Source organism: Crocodylus porosus, unplaced genomic scaffold (genome assembly GCF_001723895.1).
Source record: "Crocodylus porosus isolate Cpor-Errol unplaced genomic scaffold, CroPor_comp1, whole genome shotgun sequence".
Lineage (NCBI taxonomy): Eukaryota > Metazoa > Chordata > Crocodylia > Crocodylidae > Crocodylus > Crocodylus porosus.
The window spans coordinates 29,173,756-29,196,289 of record NW_017728907.1 but is presented as its reverse complement, the minus strand read 5'-3'; the positions used below and the strand labels follow the sequence as shown (position 1 = coordinate 29,196,289).

Sequence of the window (22,534 nt, the reverse complement as noted above, 5' to 3'; positions counted from 1 at the left end):
CATTTTATCAAATCACATTTTTTTTAACACCATAACCACACTAAGCTATCAGACCATCATACTTGAATCAAGCAGGTTTAAAATTCATAGCTATTGATGTTTTGTTAAAATCCAAAAGCCATACGAGTCTTCCTAATTTGCTTCCCTTAATTGCTTCCCAATTTGCAAGTAGAGTTTTTCATATCCTAAGTACCTAAACCTTACGTGGAAGATCAAGCACACACCATATTTGGTTGTTTACAGCTTTTGTTCCTAACCAGTGCATGAGATCCAGAAAATGAATTACAGGAAGAATACACCATTGTAGATGCAAGGAAACTATGCAGTAATTTCAGTCAGAGCTATTCAACTGGCAGCTCTTGGGGTTAACATATGGCAGCCAAGCTCCAGTCAAGCCTCCATTCCCTACCCCCACCCCCATCACTTTGGCTGCAGCAGCAACTTGGAGCTCTCCTACCTCCTATGGCTTCCAATGCATTCCCCTGATCCAGGGGCAGGGCAGGGTGGCGCAGCTTGCAGCACTAGGGGAACTGGTTATCCTGGAGTGCCCATTCAGTACAGTGCACCAGGGGAACCAGGGTGGCTGCCAATGTTTGGTGCTCTGGGAACGGTGCCTGCCCATCTGCATGCAAGCACAGTGCAGCTGAGGGGGAGGAGAGAGGGGAGAGGAGCCACCAGCAGACATGGCATGCTCCTTGGGAGGCTGTGGCCTCCACTGGTGCAGCCCCCATGGTGGGCAGACCTTGCTGGTGCAGACTGAGAGACAAGCACACAGAAAATGGCCAGCTTTGACTTAAGATTTCTGATGCAAAAAAAAGAAAAGAAAACAGATTTAAGTGGTGTTTAAAGATTGGAAAACTAAGGCCACGTCTTTCCTACCTTTCGGCTGAGCCTAAGACTACTAATAAAAAACAAGCCTTTCTCCACCTCCATATGCACCCAAGCCCAGCAATAGATGTAAAAGAGGACTTGACAGGTCCTTAGCATACACCCTTCTCTCTCACAACCAATGCTGACTGATTGGTTAATCCCACCCCTAGCATGCCTAAACCCTCTAAACACTTCTCCTATCCCAGCTTTACAGCTGATCTGTATCTGTGTTTTCCTTCTGGGGGAATCATTTCCTCCTGTTAAACCCATTCTTTGGCAGGAACACTTCTAAACTTGCACTAACAACAGTACTATGATTAATCAGAGCAAGCCAAGAAATTGAATGATGGCTGACACTCCCGTACGGTGTTTCCAGGTGGTAAACAGGATTTCAGGGTAATAGTATTTAGGACATTGCATATCTGTCTTTAACCTATGATAAAATCCTATATTTAATAAATGATGTATGTATTAAGGTATTTATTGATGGAGCAAACCAACCAGCCTTCCAATTGTGTTTGTGGAAGAGTTGCTACGTAATGCTACATTGTGTAATGCTACAGAGGAGTTGTACCTTTCTAAAGGAATTGTTAATTGTAGCTTTTATATATGTCACATTTTTACTATATTTTTAAGATATAGATCTTTTGAGGATTCCTGGTGGGAGTTCCTTTCAACAGATTCATTGTTTTTCTAGTAGTTTATTTGGCTGTATTTGGCTTTACAGTTCTTGAAGTTTTACTCATTGTATTGTGAACATCCTCACAAGAGAATTTCAGAATTGAAAATGAAGTAACAAAAAAGCCACTGAATCATGAATTTTGGAGTTTTATAAAACCTAACATCCACGGGACTCTGTGTGCATGTCTATGTGTATACATATGCCCAAAGTAAATATTATAAAGAAAAAATACAGTAAATGTAGCCAAATAATAAGCTCAATAACCCACCTTGTATACAAAATCACTGTTACCTTCTTATCAAACACAAGTGGAAAGGAAACAACACTAAGCTTCACTGAAGAAGAAACAACAGAAGACTACTCTGGATAACACCCAGGAAAGAATAGCTCAGAGCAGCATACCTATAATAGAAAAGGCCTTTATAATGTTTCTCTTCAGGACTACATTGTGGGATAGTCAGCCACTCCAACCCCAACCACAGGCTGTCTTTTGGATGGACCCATATTTGAGATTTAAACACCAGTACATTTATTAACTGGTGAATATGTTTGTTACAGAACTAAGAACCATCATCTTTTACAATCAAAGTTCCTGGAATGGTCAGTGTAGTCATACTCTGTGGAAATCCAATCTGTGCACAGTTGACCCCAAACTAAGTGCATTTTACTAGCTAGCATAGCTTAGAAGTTTCAAAGACATGGACCGCTGCAGTGCACTGTGTGCAAAAGAACGGCTGCAATTGCAAAATGGTTTGGTAATTAAAAAAAGAGCAAAATTAAAAAAGAAACGTAGACCATTAGTAAAAACTAACTTTCCATATTCAAACCCCCCAAAAATGACACCAAATTTGCTAATCAGATCAACCTGCCTAACAGCATGCTTTGTAAATTGACCAGGTTATCACTAAAATAAACAAAACCCTTCTAATATTTTCCCATTCTACCTGCAATAATTCAGTCTTATCTGTGTTGAATTTTAAACAGTGATCTTGCATCTTTGATACAATGAGAATATGTGGAAGACCCTTGGGAATGTTAAGTAATTCTCCAAAGAAGCGAGTGAAAACTAACAGTAATCTCTACTTTCATTTTTTCCCCCCCAAACAGGAACAGGTATTCATTATATTTGCTTGTAGAATTTACTTAAAAGTTAAGAATGGACAAAACTTAATGGACTGCAGCCCACAGTTAAGCTGTTAAAAAAAATTCACAAGTACTTCAGGCAAGTGTCTGGGTAGCAGTACTTTACATTTTACCTTAAGCTCTTAGAAGTCAACATGAAAACAAAAAAAAGTGTTGTGGGTTCTCCATTGAACACACCAGCACTCCAGCTGTAAGACTTCTAAATCTTACAACTGTTGATGAGAATGCCAAAGCTGACTGCAACCAGCGGGCTTCAAACATTCGGTCTCGTGCTGCTCGGCCTCTGGTGTGTGGGCTTGTCTGTTGCCTCGTCCCTGGAATTGTCTAGTCCAGATAGGTCTTAGGAGTAGTCCCCGCCCCTATCTCACCTGCCACGACTTTGCTCGTAAATTTCAGTGGAGGGGCCGACTACTGAAGCTTATTTGGAGCCAGGACTCTTGGGGTGATGGTCTTCTGCGAGGCTCCGCCCTCCCCTACACCTCGCCCTAATACCCAGCCACGCCGAGTTGCTGATGATTCCCAGGCCCGACCCTCGTCTCGCAATGCCAAGGGGTACTTTGTTGCGGATTCGTAGGCTTACCCTGACCCTAGACCCAGCTGGTTAAGGAATCCTTCTGAGGCTTCCTCCCTACCCTTCCAAAAGTGGAAACTTAGCACGGAACTTGAAAGAAAACACTACCCGTAAGGCTCCCGGGCTACAAACTAAATTTTGGCCTCTCTGGCCCAGAGAAAATCCCTCCCTGCTTAACCCTATCTACAGCAGCCCTCTGGCTGGTTGCTGTATTTTTCTAAGTGCCACCCGGGCTGCTCCTAGCCACTCTGGTTCCTTCTCTACCCGGTCCCTCGCCAAGTGGTTCCGCCCGGCAGAATCCTGTACTCTGCAGCCCCTCTCGCTGCTTGTACTTTCGGCTCCCTGCCAGGATGGACTCCGGGGTTCTCCCCAAACCCATGCCGATCCCGCCTAGATTGCCGGGTCCTCTTCCATTCCCCTCTCTTTGGAGTGGCTTCTATCGCCAGACTCTGTCCCCAGATCCTCACATCTGGCTCCGCTGTTGCGAGCCCGGGCATCTGCCACCTCTCCCTGGGCATTCTCCTTCCTGCAGCTGAGGGATATCTTCCTGCCTCATGGCTGGCCAATGGCCCCTTCTTCACCTCCGAGTGGGGCCCCAAGAGTGCCTCCACTCGTGGCTCCGCTCCAGCTCTCTCCTTCCCCCGTCTCTTCTCTCAGGGAGCTCTTTATGCCCCCGTGCCGGCTCCAATCATTATTGATCGCAGCTGGCTGCAATTTCAAAAAGACGCAGCTAAGCAGCTGCATGGGTCCCGCTGCCTCTTCCAGTCCTTCCGCATCATTGGCTGCAGGTAAGGAGATTGTTGTTTTTTTCTCTTCTCCCTCATCTCCCTGGCCTTGTTTCAGGTCCCAGGGTTTCCCTTTTGCCCTTCGGGACTATACCGTGCTGTTACCCTGTGACACTGACTTTAACAACAATTGTGTATACAGAAAGATGCTGGTTAGAACCTAAGCTGTATAAGGCTATGAAGTTCAATATTAACACTTTGAAAAAAAGCAGGAAATAAACAGAGAATATTTGTATATAAACTTGTTTTTCTGGGAAGGCAAATGGGTAAGAGTGGGCAATAACTAAATATTTTTGTTAGGGTAAGATTTCACTTTGAAAAATTTGAAAACAATTTCACCCTTTTCTCTGATGAGAAAGCACTGATAATTTAATTTCTCAAACTGCCTGTTCTTTCACTGGTGGGTTTTCCGAAATGCACAAAAATGAACCTTCAGGAAATGGGTTTGAGCTCCTAAAGAACTACCTACAATTCTTGGTCATAACACACACTTTTAATCTAAAATAAATGATGCATTTATGCCTCAAGGTTTTCTGCGGTTGAAAGAGTGCAAAGAAAAAACAAATATCCATGGCAGCCCAATGACAGAAACTGTCACTGTTAACTGTTCTGATAAAACAATGAATGGAGTCAATGAAATTTTCTATCCTTCAAGCTCTGATTCTGAACCTGCCCTCCTATCTTCTCTTATCTTCCAATGTCATGTTAGAAAATATTAAAAAAATAAATATATTTGAAATGTACTGCTATTACTTTTCTTAAGGCCTTACTTCTTTGAGGAAGCTCACATGATAATTGAAAAGCAGCAAGAATGATTACAGAATCACTAAATAAAACTAATAAACATTTTTGACTTAGAAAGATGTTAACAAGTTATGAAGAGATGCAACTTTGATACAAGCAGTCATTTCTACAGAAGTTGACACTTAAGCATGAGATTAATGTATAATTGAAAATTACTGAAACCATGCTTTTTATATTTCGAACATCACCTACTGGCAAGATTCTGGGAAATTTTCATACTTATTTTTACCTCTTGGTGCAAACAACATTTAGTATAACTGAAAGATGAGAAAAAGTCTCCATTTTCAGTTTCTCTACTTTGTACTTGTACCAAGAATTTCTGTATAGCCAGTTTCATTATTATATCATTTTGTCAGTGTACCTTTACACCAGTGGATCTCAACCTTTTTAGACTCAATGCATGCCTTGGAAAAAGCCAACTCTTAGTTTTGACTCTTTTTTGATTACAGAAAAATAAAAGGGCGATTCTTCTGTTGCAAAGAACTGACCAAACAGAGCACAATATTTAACACAATGAATTTCTATTTGAAAACTCCAGGTTTTATCTTGTGACTCATGTTTGTACACCTAACAGTGCTAACATTACGTGGCATTCCTGGGCACCCTTGAAATAATTGCAAGGCACTGCTTGGTGTTGAATCACCGTGGTTAAGAATCATTGCTGTACGGCAAATAAAAACTGATTTAAAAATACAGAAAAACCAGAATTGTAAAATCACGGAAATTAAAACAGTGATTTTGAGGCACAGTGTCCAAATTCTGCTTAACAACTTTTTCTGAAAATGACCGTATTTCCTATTATCGGTGCTCCTTTAAAAATGGTGTTAGCTCATTAAGAATGATAGTTATTTCAACTTAGTGGACACACAAAGATTCTCTAAAAAAGAATGCATACAGACACCTATTAGCACTAATAATCCAAGAAAACCCTAAACTACATAAAATATTCAAATTGTAAAAGTTTTATTATATGATTCGTAATTTGAATTGGAAGAGGGAAAACCGTCTGTAAAGCTGTTATGAAAGGTATTAAAATTAAGTTTTTTTCCCCTACATGATCTACTTTCATGAGACCTTTCTATAAGCCAAATTCTCTGAAGAGGCAGAAAATAAACAGGTGAAACAATATTTACTAAAAAGGAAGGAGTAAAGAGACAAAGGTGCTATATGCTTGAAGAACTATTCAAAGATAAGAAGAGATCAGAAAGTTGCTCTGATTGTTAAAAGTTTTGCTGTGATAGCTTTGATTGCAGAAGGAAGATAGAAAAGCTTCTGTCAGGTCGCTGAGAGGGCAGGCTTGACTGTGAACTTACAGGAATTGAACGACTCAGGTATCGTGCTGGAGAAGTTGTAAGCCCCATAAAGGAGGGTTGGTAGATGTTGTACTCATCTGTCACGGTGCTGGGAGAAGTGGGATGGCTGTTGAGGTTGGTGCCACTATTGCTGCTTCTGTTGTACAGGTTGTTGTTCAGCTCACAGTAATTTCTGGCAGGCAGCTGCAAGCTGCCAGTCAAATGATTGGAGATATGGTTTACAGGAAAACCTGTCCTAGATGATGATGAAGTCATTTTGATCTCTTTATCATCTGAAGCAGCACACAGGTTCCCTAGAGAACTGGCTAGTCTGGAGTTTATGGAAACGCTGAATGGAAAACACATGTGGGAAGAAAATACACAGAATGTATATATGTGAAGATTTCACACACAAGACATTTAAAGACATTAGGGGAAAATGACAAAGGACTGTTATGACGTATGTAAGCAATGATGGCACACTGCTTCATTTTCTCTCCCTAACAACATAAATCAATCCTATGCACCAAAAAGACAAGATATATTACCAAAAAAGTTGTGTAATAAATATCCTGTGTAAGAAAGTATAGTGTCTTTAGTACTCTAGAGCACTTTGACTAACATAAAAATTTGTCTCATTTTATCCAAAATCATCCCAAGTTTAGGAATAGCTAAATTTCCCCTTAATGGCAACAAATCAAGGGGTCAGAAGGGCATCCTGTTTACAACTTAACATTTTTTGAGCTGAACAGAACCTAATAAAATATGAAAGCATAGGGACTGTTCCTACAATTGTATATGTAAGCTCAGACATAAGTGAGAGCTGACTGAAATGCATATTAGGTTTCAAAATTTATCAGGTGACTTTACAGAAGGCAACAGTCCTCCCTTAAATGTCACATCAGGACAAGGAAACTTACCTTTTTAAATTAGAACATGAGGATGTTGGGCTTCTATTTATTCTCTTTGCAGAGGGTGAAATTGTTACCGTCACTCTGGAGGACTTCAAAGGAGACATGGATCCTTCTGTACCACCTGAAGTATTCAATCTAAAAAAGTGAAAAGTTTTAATGAAAAGTAAGGACATAGCACCCATGTGTAAACTTCAGAAACAGTAAGCTGGTTTTAAACACCTGATCCAGAACTTTCAGAACTGGGTGCTAAATATTCAGGCATCTTTCCAAGGGGAAAAAAACACATACAGATTTAAGGTAGTAGCCCATCCATTTTGAACTGAACACTTATAGCTGATCAAGCATTTTTGTTCTCAAATTCTACTATGTATTCAGGACACAGATCCTAGTTGTTGTTGCATGTACTCATCTCTGAATGACAAGATATTAATGTAATAACAGCAGGGGTATAGTCTTTTCTAGGACTGGAACGTTAGGGACACATCCAAAAAAGATTGTAGGCAGAATGTAAGCACCTAATATCAAGAAAGCATTCCACAAAAATTCCATTTAACTGCTTAAGCAGATAAAAGTCCAGACAACTATGTATTCATTAATAAGTCACTATGATGCCTAGAGTTCTGCTACTGTACATTACGCTGCTACTGATACCATTATGTCCAAGTTGAGCATTTATGTCCTTCTCTTGTGCTAAGTGTTTTTGTGATTCACAAATTAAATATCCCCATTCCTAAGCCCCGTCAAGAACCTGATATCAGAAGGCATGATCTGGACATGCCTGCTACTGACTAACCACCTTCAGTTCAGCACTTATAGCATTTTCACTCAAAAACACAGCTGGATGTGATACACGTGGTGGACACCTGTGACAGTTGTGCTTCCCCAGGACCATCTATTTGTGGTCCCACAACACCGATCAAAGGTCAACCGCCCGCCTCCTCGCCTGCCAAGCCTGCCATGCCTTGTTGTTATTTGCTTGATTGAAAGTTCTTAATCAAATGGGAGGCTGCCTATTTTCTATCTCGGTGCCTTAGGCACTATCTGGGGCTCCTTTCCTCCCCTTGTACCGCAGCCCAAGCCTCGCCAATGTATCTGGTGTTGTTCAGGTCTGTCCTACTCTCTGCACCACGGGGACTCTCTGGCTTATCCCTCAGCCTGCACCCTCACCGGTGCCCTCTAGCTCGTCTCAGAGCCCGCGCCCCTACCGGCGCCCTCCAGCCTGTCCTGCACTGCCTATTTCGGGACTTCTCGCCCGTGCCAACTCCGGGCTCCTCGCTGCTCCCTTCAGTCGAGGCTTCTCGCTCCCCCTCCTTTGGCCGGGGCTCCTCACTGCCCCCCCTTTTGCTCTGGGGTTCCTCACTGCCTCCCAACTCTGGGGCTGGGGCCCATGCACCCCAAACAATGCTGTGCCCTCTCCAGTGCCAGGAACCTCCATGCTACTGTGGAGTCCCTATGAGGCATCCTCCAACCCCTAATAGCCTCACCCAGTCCTCCGGTGAAACAGTAAACACAAAACACAAAGGCCCCGGGCTACAACATAAAAGCTAGACCGTTCTGGTCAAAAATACGAATCTCTCCCTACCAGAGAGAGAGAGAGAGAGAGAGAGAAAGCGTGCATCAACCCCCAGCAGGAACCAGGGGATGTTCCGACCGTCAGAGTTCTCCCCTTTGTTCTGGCTGAGTTCCTCCTCCCTCGGCCGCAGGAGGGGGAATGCCCTCCTGGCCTTCTGCCTGGGCTTAAGAAGGGCTAAGCTCCGCCCCTTCCTGTCTCTGGGTTTCCCTGGTTGCTAGGGCAACCAGCACCTGCCCTGGTAACTGGCAGCTGCGCTTCCCCCTTCCCGCCCCTAGGGGTCTCTCCCAAGCCATTTCTGCTCTCAGTCACAGGGCACCTGAGAGCTCTGCGACAATACCCTTCACCCTTTCTACCTCCCAGGAGGTGGGGCTAACACCACCAGCTGTCTTGGGGAATTAAAGTAGTCTCTGTTCTCAAAAATCTCCACCTAAAAACATGGCAGTTTTGGTGATGGTTAGGAGCTGCTTTAAAAATCAGGCCAAGGGATCTCCAAGAGAAATAAATAAAAGAAAGAGGAAATGGAAATCCCAGAGGTAAGTCCTCTCCTTATGACTCTCAAAATCACAAATGCAATAACTGTAAACAATACTTCAGTTTTCTTAGATAGTATTAAAAGTACTTAATATCACCAGAATATCTAGAATAGGCACTCTGAAAATAACTACAGGCTGGAGATAATGATTAGAATTTATCTTTTTTAAGTAGTATTATTGCCGTTGTGGTCTTCATATTAAATGCCATTTTCCTTGCTAAATGTATTATTTGAAGGGATACTACAAAGGATTTACAAATGGTCCAAATCATATCTGAAATATATTTCATAGCTTTCTTCTAGTCTTTAGCAAATCCTTATCAATTTCATAAAGTTACTATACTTTTTACCACAACTGGCAGTCTTTGGCCAGGTACAGAGACATTCTATTTGTGCCAGGAGAAAAGCCTTTCTCCTGGCACAAACTGAGATGTACAGATATTCAAGAACTGTCTTGTAGAAGAGAAGCTGCTCTTCCACAAGAAGCTAGATTGGGTATCTATGAGGAAGATTTTCCTCCTCTCAATTTAAATTAAATGCCTGTAACATTTCTCTTGGATGAGGAGGACACCCAATATTCCACAGTCCTCTGCGTTCCCTCCTTCTTTCCCTCCAAGAGAGAGGGAGGAAGAGCACTGACTCAGCTGCCCAGAGGCTAGCCATCAGGGAGCCCTGTGGGGACCCTGCCCTGAAAAAGTACCCCTCACACACACCAATCAGCTGACTGGCAGGTGAGGTGGGAAACTCTCCTGCAGAGGAACCCTCCCAGATCAGGTGTCTCCCCTTCTCCAGCCCTGGATTGGGTTCCCGCTGTGGCAGAATGTCCCTACCTTATTCCACACTACTCTGGGCTGGGCTGGCCTGGAGCAGGGCAGGGCAAGGCAGGCTGCCTTGCTGCTATGGCAAAATGCCTCCACCTTCCCAGGGTTAGCTCAGAGCAGTATGGGGAGGGCAGGCTGCCATGCCCCAGTAGAGCCTTGTCATGGTGTTGGTGCGCTACTCCCTCTCCCCACATGCCTCTGGGTCAACCTGGAGCAGCGCAATGAGTGGAGGTTATTCTCTTGCAGTGAAAACTGAGAGGGTTCCCACCACAGGAGAATAGCTTCCTTTCTCTTCCCCCAGTTCTGCAGCTAGTAAAGTGAGCAAAACGCTGGCTTGCATTCATAGATGCTTCTTAAGCAAATCCCAGGACATCATCCTCCCGTTATACTCCACCTTGGTGAGGCCAGAGCTGGAGTACTGCATCCAGGTTTGGACTCCACAATTCAAAAAGGGCGTGGAGAAGCTTAAGAGGGTGCAGAGGCAAGCAACGCACATGATCAGAGGTCAGGACAACAGACCTTATGATGAGAGGCTGAGAGCCATGGGACTCTTCAGCCTGGAAAAGCGCAGGCTCAGGCATGATCTGCTGATCACCTATAAGTTTATCAGAGGTGCTCACCAGGATCTAGGGGAACATCTGTTCTCCAGAGCGCCCCAAAGGATAACAAGGTCAAACGGTCACACACTCCTCCATGACTGTTTCAGGCTGGACATAAGGACTTCTTTACTGTCCGAGCCCCCAAGGTTTAGAATAGACTGCTGCTGGAAATGGTTCAAACACCTACTCTGAACACCTTCAAGAGACATCTGGATATTTATCTTGCTGGAATCCTATGATCCCTGCTGACTTCCTGCCCCTAGGGCAGGGGGCTGGATTCGATGATCTTCCAAGGTCCCTTCCAGCCCTAATGTCTATGAATCTATGAATCCTGCCAATTAGCTGATTGGCAGAAATTGGGTGGGGGGACATTCTCTCAGGGCTGAAACTCTCTCAAGGCTGTCTGTGGCAGCTGATCTTTGCAGCACCACCTGACAGTCTGTTAATTAATGGGCTCCCCTAAAGGGCAGAAGTGACCTAGGGTGCAGCTCTCTTGCACCCCGGCTAGAGAGCCCACCTATGTATGTTCCAGCTCCCAGGCTATTTTTTACTGCTAAGAACTTCTTACTGGAAGAAATGAACATCTGTAAATGGCCGTTTTTGAGAAAGACTCCCAAGCAGACTGCAAAAGGGAACAGAAATTCACTGGCACAACTGTTGGAAAGTGTACCACATGCATACTAGGACTGTGCGAAATGGCTATGTTTCGTTTCAGTTTTGGCCATTTCAGAGGACAGTGATTCCTTTCACTGCTTCAGATCACTGTTCCATTTTGATTCGGACAAATCTGTTTCAGAGTTTCAACACTGTTTCGGAGATTTAGATCAGCCAGGGAGAGGCAGGCACAGCTGGGTAGCTGCAGGTTCTCCCGGGGTTCCTCCAGGTGTGCCTGCCCCTGCCCTGGTTGGGGGGAGCCACAGGAGAGACTCCCATGGCTGCCCTGCCCATCCCCATCCCCTGCCCGGCCCCAGCCTCCCAGCACTTTAAAAGGAGGGCTGCAGAGCTGTGCTGGACTCTTCTTGGGGGATGCGGGCCCCCAGATTTGCGCACAGGATGACAGCAGGCTGCCATCCCTCCCCCAGAGCATTGGGATTGGAAGGGACCTCAGGGACAGATTACAGACATTGGCCAGCTACAGATGACAATATCAGAGCAGTCCTTTTCCCCCTCCGTCTTCTTAGTTTCTGTTTCCCCACAAGCCCGCCTCCAAAACATCTGAAGCCATTCCAAAACGTTTCAGATGGTTTCGTTTAGTTTCAGAGATGTTTTGGAGCCTTCAGCTTCATTTCAGATTCAGTGTTTTGGGTGCCAAAACAGGCCAAAACACCTCCAAAATGAAATGGCTGGCGAAATTTCACATAGCCCTAATGCATACCTACATTATTCTTCATAATAGTTGGTATATACAGAAAAAAGTTTACAAGGTTCAATAAAACCAAGTGTCACACAACTGATGTAATTTTTTTCTGTTTCTACAAAAGGCAAACAATAGTTATAAATTAATTAACTACATAACAGCACTGTTATAATTAGAAAATATAACTGGAAAAAAAAAGAATCACACTAACTTATAATCATGACTTAGGAGTCTCCAAAATACAGCTGTAATCAACCAATTCTATATGTATCTTTCTTGAGTGGCTGTTGAAAACAGGCTCCCCCCTAGTTATTAGCTCAAAGTCTGACAAAATGTTATGACAATGTTTGATACAATGAGTAAAAACAAACCACTACAAGACTAGAATAGCAGACATTTTAAAAATCTAATAAAAACACAAGTTTAACTAACTAAATACCTGAAAGGCTGTGATATTGATCTGGTGTGTAACTTCATATCTTCCAACCTAGAGAAATCAAAACAGTTGTTCACACAGAAATCAAATCATGAGAAGATGACTGCATTTTTCGTATAACTATTTAAACAAATTACAGCGACACAGTGTTACTATGCAAGAGCCATATACATCTCCACCAGTACAGGGAGCTTGAAAGTTAGCATGTAAGTGTTGGGGGGTTCTTTTCTGTGGAAAATTAACTGGGGAGAAGATAAGTTAAATATGAGTATTATGTTTGATTCTGTACACATATACATGTCACCCTATGGCAATGTAGCAACATGCTATGTCACTATAGAGTACACTACAGCGATGTAGTGCTCGCATGGGTCTTCGCACAGGTCTACACATGATCACCAGCTGTGTCACTATAGCACTGTGCTCCCCTGGTATATTGAGCTGCTACGGCCATGTAGCAGTGAAATCTACCTGTGTCCTGTGCGCATGGCGCAGTAACTGCCCAAACTACACCATGCTTTAGTACTTCCAAAAGGAAGTACTAAAGCAAAGAGCTGTAGCAATGTCACTGTACCATGATGTGTAGACGCGCCCTCTGAGTGCTGTAAGTTTCATGTTTTCAGTTTGTCAATAGCATTTTAACTGGAACTATATATCATAGTTATATGAGTTATACCTCACAAGATTTTGCTTTGGAAGGTATTTATGGTTATCTAGCAATATTAACTTATTTTGTATTCTTTGTATCTTTTGTACTCCAAGAGAAATGCAAAGTCTGGACAGAGACCTGAACATGAAGCAAACATTCTAGTTACGTGAAGTTAGCACACAATATAAATCATGCAGTGTTGAATTGCTTTTTAATACAAATGTTACATTTCAACTTCCATTTTCTTGAGCCATTTTCCTTGAAAGATATCACTTATTTTTACTTTCATGACAGATGAAGCTTATTATGGGAAACTGATAAAGAATTTCAAATGGGAATCAAATACATATTTTGTTGAAATATGACTTTTTAAAAGCTGAATAAATATATTTTTTAAATAAAAAGCTAAACTTTTACGTATGAGATCCATTATTCAAATTCCCCTTTAGTCCCTGGTGTCACAGGATTATTTTTGTGACAACTAGGAAAAAAAAAGCCATAAAAAAGCCAGCTGCATATAATGTGGACAGCTATATTCCTTCTGTGTTAGCACAACTAACAATAGCCCAGGTGTAGAAAAAACCTTTTTAATGCTGCAACTGCAGAAAGAGTGATTAATTTACAAAGCAACTTTTAATTATTCTTATTTAATAACACTACCTGCCCTCTCTAGAGCTTCCCCAGTTGTGTGTCCCTCATAGCCTTTAGGACTTTCATTCCATTAATTATTCACAGATCAAGTAGGGGTTATTTGTAGAGATGGAATTTAGATTTACACATTACCTAAGAGCCCCAGTTGTGGCAGAACGTGGCTGTCTCCGACTTTTTAAGGCACGGAGTTTGTCTCCCTGTGTCATACCATTCTTGGACTCCAAATCTGCTTTGTCTTCAAATTCATTCTAGGAAACATGAGGAAAGATGCAGTCTTACAAAATCCTTAAAACAATAAACTTGGTTCAGGGCATCAGGGACAAGATACTGTTATACAAACTAACCACAACATAAGGGTCTGACAAAGTTATTTCTGTAATAACCTTTTTAATTGCTATGGACCTCACAGACCTTTATTCAGGCTTCTACTAAGATAATAAAATTCTCATTACTATACATTTCTGCTTAAAATCAGGCAGTAGAGCCTTTAGATAAAAATCACATAAAAGAAAAGGGCAAGTTTGCTGGTAAATTATTGTATCCTACATTAGGAAACAAAAGAATATTAACTCCTCTTGTGTAATGTGTGGGAGAAGTGAACAGAAACTTTTAAAATTAAGAGTTCTTAAGAATAACAGGGCAGAAAATATCAAAGAATAATATTTTAAATTTAAGGAATGTATTCAAATGCTTATCAATATTAGAAAACCTTCTAAACTCCACATACTTTAGAAAAGAATATTAAGTGTATTTTATAGAAATGCCTATTTATCATTTCTGACCAGTCTCAGATTTTTTTAAAATTTCATTATAAAACTGAACATTTTTAATCCCTCAGAAAGGGGTAACTCACCAAAGAATGATTATGATTGTACTTCAAGCAATATGATTCTCCTTACTGAAGTCAACGTAAGCTTCGCCACTGACTTCAGTAGGAAAGGATCAGAACCATACTGATGAATCTTAAGAGCTACATTCTAAAGACTTTTCAAATAAAAAGGTATATGTTAGCACATTTTAGACCCAAGATCCTCTAAACTGTTCCAATTATGCATTTTCTAAAAAAGAGAGCACAACTCAAAAAAGGTTTTGATAAACAGCGCATACAAGAATCAATGTGGAAAATGCTGAAATACCACGACTTAAAATTTTGGCAGTAGCGAAATATGAAAGTAGTACTTCATGGTTGCGAGAAGGCAAACTAGACAAACTTGGGATGGTTGCCAAGATTCCAGAGGCTGTTATTTGCCAAAATTGTGGCAGCTACAAAGAATAACTGTTCTTTTTTTAAGAGCCTGGAAAAAGCAATCCACCAAATAGACTGTCTTTTAGCCCCACGAGAGTAATGCTCCTTCTTACTCTATTGTCTTGTGCAAGCACCAAATATAGCCATAGATCAGAACACTAACACTACTAACAGCTCCCCTGGGATATTCCGTTCAAACTGGAGTGACTACATTAGGTTGAAGGGCTCTTTAGACACAGTTTCTATTTTTGGCAGCCAGTCCTTGGCCACATAAATTAAAATCACTTCAAAAGCCACATACTTAACATAGCAAAAATTCTTAGAAATATTTATATAAAATATATCTATATTACCCAATTTTAAAACTTCACAAGCTAGTTTCTTAAAATACAGTAAAAAAAAGGATTTTGTTATATACTGCCAAGACCATGTTTTTATAAATTCTAAACCAAGTTACATAGTATAAATAAAACAACTGTCTGTTTCCAAGATAACTTTTATCTTTATTATTTTAAGTAAGCCTTACAATTTGAAAATATCCATACAGGTTCTTTTTTCCAAATATAATTCAAAAGTTAAAAAAATAAGTCCTTCCTTCCCCTATGACCAAACTAAGACTACAGTGTTGCCATGCTTCAATTCAGATTTGTTTTTATACCAATGAAATTATGAAATCTCTAAAAAGGGCTGTTAAGAATAGATCACTGTAAAAGAAGAGCCCTGCTAAATGCAAAGAAATCTGTACAATACTTCATATATACTTATTTCAATAAAGAAATGTTTTAAAGATAGAAAGTAATAAAGAACTGGTCTGCAACTCTCCTGCCTTCTCCTTTTGCCACTGACCAACTGCAGGGGATGTGGGATTTATTTCTGTCCATTGATATTAGATAACCATCCCTAGTCCATTTGCAGTCCCACTACATCTCACTCTTATTTGATATGCAGATTTCCTATGATGCAGGTGCTATATTGATTGCCAAGTTATTTCTGATTGCAGATTTTTCCTCATGACAAAAATAGCAAGTGGCTGCATGGATTTTTTCCACCTTCCCTCTGCTGTCCTAAACATGCAGTCTGACAGTCTGCAGTACACCTGTTGCAACTTTGAAAGCGTGGTTGTGGGAGATCAAAGGGTTGGAGGTGAGGTCCCTGTAATCAAGTGGGTTGCTTGATCAGAGACCCCAAAACACTGGATAATGAGAATGGATATTTCCATATCTAACACTGTATGGGATTTATATGACCTCTCCTACCTCCGATGCGGATGGCAAGAATGGGTTCATATGGTCTTTCTGGCAGGGTCACTGGGCAGGCCTGACTGTAGAGAGTATTACCTTCATGCCCATGTTTAGGTTTGGGCAACTGGGGCCACTACTGTCCATACAGGTTCTGCACAGGAATAGCCCTGCCTAGGGGTGGTTCCCTGTTAATTCAGTAGATGAAACTGCACCTCCGTATTTAACTACATCTGATGTCTCTCAAAGCTTCCAGTCTGCATTTATAACTCAGATCTAGGGATGGAAACACAAAGAAAAGGAGACAACAATCAGAAGAAACTGCTGAACTAATCTGATGCTTCTGAAATGTGTCAACTTGAAAGCCCTATAGTATATTAATCTTTTAAGCAACAAAACAGTTGCTGTGAAAATTACTGGACATCACCTGTAGATATCTAAATCTTGCCACGACAGCTATCAGGAAATTCTGAGTTAAGATTGCCACAGTGTTCTTGATTCTGACCATTTGGTTGTGACTGTAGGATAATTTAGATATGGCTTCCACCATAGACTACTACACCAATTAGCAAAGGTACAGGTATGTAACGCTGGAGCAAGGTTACAAATTTAGAAGATTCACAGTGGTCACCAACTGGTCGATCACGATCAATCCACTTCAAGTGGATCCCAGAGCCTCTTGAAGTTGATCCTAGGCTGGGGGGGACTGAGTGCGCGCATACATGCATGCATACCCACCCCCCACAACCCAGCAAGTCAACCCCCCAACCCTCACTCCCGTTGCTGACACTGAGCACAATGCAGGCCAGGCCCAGTGGGAACAGCCTGGCGCATCCTTCCCCTCCCCTGAGGACATAAGGGCCAGGGGGTGGTGGCCACAGGAGAGGGCAGGCTGCAGCTATGGGCTGAAAGGCTGGGCCGGGCTGCTCCTGCCAGGCCTGGCCCGCACTGTGCTCGGTGTGGATAGTGGCAGCACTGGGAGTAGGGACACCCCACCCCTGTGGTCCTGCTCCCAGCGTTGCTGCTGCTGCTGCCCAGCCTGGCCAGGAAGAGCTCAGCGCTGCCTCAGCCACAGCCCACTCCACATACAGATCCAGGCGCATACACCCCCTCCGTGCCCTTCCAGGCTACATAACCCCCCTTTCCACACTCCCTTGACAAGCTGCTTGCAGCTCTGTCCCCTGCCCTGCCCCGGCTGTGCAGGGCTTGCCCCTCCCTCACTGCCATTTGGGGGGGGGCAATCAAGGTCCCAGTGGTAAAGGAAGGATTGGGGATAGGGCTAGGGCCTCGACCTTCCCCACTCTCCCCACGGCCCTTTCCCCTCCTCACAGACTTACCTGCTGGGCAGGGGTACATCTTTGGTTTCTCTCATACACCGAAAGTGATCTGCAACCTAAAAAGGTTGGAGACCACTGTTCTACATTTTGCATATGCCTGTGGCATCTAAACTACAAATACATACAACGTACTTTTCACAGCAGTACTGATAGTAACAACGTAAAACTGAAATTAGGCATTAAAGTACCTGAAAAGTATTAGCTGCATAGCAAGGTATGTATTGAAGATTATCAGAGACTCATTGCTCTAGACATCACACAAAGAATCAAAGAGTTTCTGCTTTTAGGAGCTAAAACAAAACTAAAGGTTGACAGGAAGGAGGTAAAGCATAGAAACAGAGAGAATAATACCATACACTGTAATGACATGATCTCTAATTTTTGGATAGGTTTTGTTGGGAGAATATTAAAAATATAGTGGCTGCTGGTACACCAATATCATGCTAGCCAAATGTCTCATTGTTTCCTGGAACTCCCCCATCAATCTGTCTGTGCCCATCTGTTCATTCTCTTATGTTAAGACTGATTTCTGGGAAAGGGAACACTTTTTTATTCTGGGTCTACAGAGCATTAACACAATGAGTCTTTGGGTCCATGACTAATGTCCCTAGGTGCATGCTAATGTCACTAATATCTGCAAATAGTATGTTAAACAGTAATAAGAATTTTCTATTTCTAGGCCTGTTTCCTTTAACAAGATGAGGTCACAACTAAGGAAGCACAAGGGTCTGGAGTTCAGCAAAGAGGAAAACTTGTGGTGGGAAAACAGCTTATAAATCCCTCATTCTAATGCTGCATCTATTTCTTAGGCATCTGAGCACTGAAACTAGAATCAAAACTAAAACAAAGCCCCCATACATAAACAGTTTAAGCCTGAGATAGTTTAATTAAAAATGTAAACTTGCTAAAATGGCTGATCAAAGTCTGCCGCACAGAAAGAGTACCCTGAAATTATGTCTTAAAGTACAAAAAAATTGGCTTTAACGAACTGGTAGAAGGGATGAATTCCACAGGGAGGTCTTTCTGCCTCTAATGAGTTCCATGTAACAGAACAGCACTTTATATGGATAGGTCTACATTGCAGACTGCAATGCAATGCACAGATCCTTACCTAGCTGTGAACGAATTAGCTTGAGTACTGGAAGCTCGCTGGCCCTGGTAAAAGAGTTTTGTGGGGGATAGTTTACCTTGCCAAAAAACTAAATCAGATACCTCTCTATACTTGCATTTACAATCTGCAGACACACTCTCAGTAAACTAGTCAATTCAATCTTTCAGGGCCTTTGTATATGCCATAAAATTGGCCTTTAATGAGGCTTTAAATGCCCTTTTGCACCACTTTAATGGCACTGCTGTTTGTATGGTCAAGGGCATATTCTGCTTTAATGGTGTTGCTGTTTGTACACTTGGTGGCATATTCCACTTTAAATAACTCTGGCACACAGCAAGATAAAACACCTCCAAGGTGTTTTAGTTTGCTAGCTAACAGTGCAAGCTGATGTGCTCGGGGCTTGGCGAGCCCCGCACAGCTCAGGGGTTGTGGGACCCAGAAGCAGCCCATGCAGGCAGGTTCCACTGAAGAAAAAAAAAAGTGGCAAGCCTGATTTTTTTTTTCCTCCCTGGAGCCTGCCTGCCTGAGTTGGGCAGAGGCCCAGTGCTTCCCTGCATGGCTATGGGGACACCTGGGTCGGGTGCCACCAGCCAGGTGCCACCTGAAGGGCCCCCACGCAGCTCAGGGACCGCTCAGCCCGCTGGCAGTTTGCCCCCTTTCTTCCCCACCTACTCCCCCGCTGAAGAGGCAGGTAATACTCGGACCCCCACCCTTGTGTACACACCACAGGGTTTAGTTTGGTTTAATTCTCCCTAAATTGAAGCAGTGTTTTTAAAAACCCACTGTTTCAATTTAGGGAGAATTAAACTGAATTAAATCCCCACAGAGTATACAAGCAGCCTTAGAACCCAAGCAACAAACTGACCAATAACAGGAGACAAGCATTTACTAGTATAAAAAGAATATAACATTGTGATTCATCTTAATTTGGAAGACATTTTTAAATAGAGTGTATTTCTCTAAGGTGATATGTAGAAGAATGCTGACTAGCAGTTTGTTGACCTATCATCTACTGCAAGAGGCACTACAAGCTGAGTGCCCTATTGAATCAGATGGATTCTGTCAGCAAAGCTCTTCAGTTAATAAAGAGCTAAGAATGGATTGATCTGAATGCATTCTGAATAGTTCAGCTGAACTAGTCTTTATGGATAATGTAACAAAGATTTAGTACTTTGCCTTCACTACAACATAAGAATTAAAAAAAAAACAACCCATAAAACCTCTACCTTGCAATTCACCCAGTTCCAATTAAACTTATGCCACTATTTCTAACACTCACGGATTCTTCAATCATCTGCCTTCTGTAAATCATGATAACCCACAATGAACAGATGAAAGGATGATGTATCTACGCACCAGTCTCTTGATGGGCTGACAGTTTGGTATAATGAGATGTGGTCAGAAAACAGATTTATTTTTCAACCTGAACTGGGCCAAAGCCCAAACGAGAAAGTCATTTTGTCTGAATAAATGTGAAGTACTACATTTTTATTTCAAACCTTTTTTAAAGATAAAGAATTGAAACAAAAACCAAGTTAGAAATAACCGAAAAAACCAAACACTTTCAAAATTTGCTTTTAGAATTAAATGAAGGTTTCTCAATTTTTTTTAAAGCTTACCTTGGTCCTACTTCACATGCTTGAACATAGAGACAGAATTCTACACAAAAGCTGTGATTACATTGGATCATACTCTTCTCCTTGCACTCCTTTAGTGCAGGATGTTTTATTAGAGATTGTTTTGCATCATCTTGACACACAAATGACTTGGTGGATTTGATGGTCTGGGCTATCCCAGAAGCCAAACTATTTGATCATAATGGTCTTTCTGACCCCCAGAAATCTACAGATTCACGATATGAGACACTGATTTCAGGAAAAAATTCATATTTTGACATCATTTCTCCATGTGTCAAAGCATTTTCCATCAAAACTTTTGTTGAAATTTTTCTGACCACCCTTATATTTCATTCAGCACATCAGTGCTGATGTAATCCAGTGGGTATTGTTACGGAGTGGGGCCTGCGAGGGGCCGTGACCTCGCTAGTGCCCCCTGCCGTGTCAATTACGGTGATCCACCACCCTCTTCTCGCCTGCCACGTCTTTGTTCTTATTAAGTTCAGTAAGGGAGGCTGCCTACTTTCACCTTGACACTGCACTGGTATTACCTCCATTCCAAGTGGGTGCTCCAACACCCCCAGCCTTATGGGCAATGCGTGCCTCCTACCTCCCCTTTAAGCACGCCCCAAGCCTCACAGCTGTTCCTGGACGTTGCTCTGTCCTTGCCCTCCGGCGCCCTCTCTGGTGCCCCTTGGGCTTGTCCTGCCCTGGTGCCCCTCTCTGGCACCCCCGGGCCTATCACTCACTGGGCGACCCCTGGGGCTTGTCACGCCCCGGCGCCCCTCTCTGATCCTCCTGGGCCTATCACGCCCCTGGCACCCCTTTTACCGGCGCCCCTGGGTTGGTCACGCACCTGCCGCCCCTTAACCAGCGCCTCTGGGCCGGTTAAACAACCTGCACCCCACTACTGGTGCCTCTGGGCTTGCCGTGCCCAGGCCTCGTCCCAGTGGGCCTGTCTTGCGGTTTTCCCCTGCTCCTCGCCCTCTCTGGAGCCTCTCGCCCCCTCTAGGGCCTTAGCCACACCTCCTGCGCCTCCCGCCCCCCTCTAGGGCCTTTGCCGCACCTCCCACGCTTCTCGCCCCCCTCTAGGGCCTGAGCGCCCTTTCGCAGCCGGGGCTACAACCCCCACACATCAAGCGCCTCTCCGGCACTCGTCACGCTGTGCCCACTGTGGCACTGCTCACTGTGCTCCCGCTGGGCACTGGGAACCCCCAAGCTACTGGGGAGCCCCCCCGTGAGGCCTCCTCGCACCCCTACAGCTTCACCCAGTCCTCTGGTGTAACCATAACAAAACCATGAGCCAAGTGGCTGCAACATAAACAAGAAGCCTACTGGCTTATAACACAAAGCTTGCACTCACTAGGCTCTTTAGTCATGGCCTCTTCTAGCGTTCTCTCTCCCCTGCATCATTGCAGCCGGTCTGCATGGTCAGGCAGCAACCATCCACCCGGCCTGCTCAGCTCTCCTGCAGAGCTCCTGCTCCTGCGGCTGTCTGGAGGGAACTGCTACTCTGGCTCCGGCCTGGGCAGTCTATAAAGGCCCGGCCCTGCCCCCTTCTGGTCATCTGACCTGTCTGGTTGCTGCGGCAACCGGCAGCTCCGTAACCCTATATTAGTCACAGGACACCTCCTTGATCCTGTGACAGGTATACAGTATCTGAACAAGATCTATCAGATTCCAAAGTATGTTCATTAAAATAGTTCCATCCCAATTGGAACAAAGGTAAGTCTTAACTTCTGTTTGAAACAGGTAATGATTAACTATGACGTAAGGTCAAGATCAGATCAAAAAGACTGATTTCATTGGCAGAATCTGAAATTTCCTGAAATATAGGTCAGCATCATCATTCAAGATAGTGGCAATAATACATTCATGCTTGAAGGATGGTGATGACTGGGCAATGGTTCTTCTATTTTTATACCCATTTCACCTTACTAGGAGACAGTTGATCAGTAATCTTCTCAGACCATGCTATTTTATCTCATTCTTGTATTATCAGGGACAGCAGCAAAATACTCCACAGAATTTTTTCTACTCTTTTTTTTCACTCCATTCCATCCTCTTTATCAGAATCAGAGATCTGTTTGAGCAATTTGGTTTACTAGAGGGAGCTGCCCAAAAAAGGACAGAGGAAACAGTACTAACCATATAATCTTTGCGTACAGTGCCTTTTAATGATTGCTATCACAGAACAAATTCACCTATGCTTCTGGTGAAATAACCTGAAAAACTGTCCAGTAAGAGATGAACCGTAGCCCCCCTAGGAATCAGTGAAAACAACGAAGTGATACTTTGTAGTAAAAA

The 22,534-nt window shown here is 43.0% G+C and overlaps 1 protein-coding gene across 2 annotated transcripts in view; it reads right to left on the bottom strand.

The window, feature by feature from the left end:
* Positions 1-22,534, bottom strand: part of CDC14A (cell division cycle 14A) — a 142,163-nt gene that overhangs the window by 7,776 nt on the left and 111,853 nt on the right. The window contains exons 12-15 of one of the 2 annotated variants that reach the window (XM_019531021.1): positions 13,812-13,927; positions 12,383-12,430; positions 7,068-7,196; positions 6,169-6,496 (exon numbers count right to left, since the gene is read on the bottom strand). In XM_019531021.1, coding sequence (XP_019386566.1) covers positions 6,169-6,496; positions 7,068-7,196; positions 12,383-12,430; positions 13,812-13,927 — 621 coding nt within the window. The remainder of the gene's footprint in view (positions 1-6,168; positions 6,497-7,067; positions 7,197-12,382; positions 12,431-13,811; positions 13,928-22,534) is intronic. The other variant, XM_019531022.1, reaches the window with a different exon arrangement.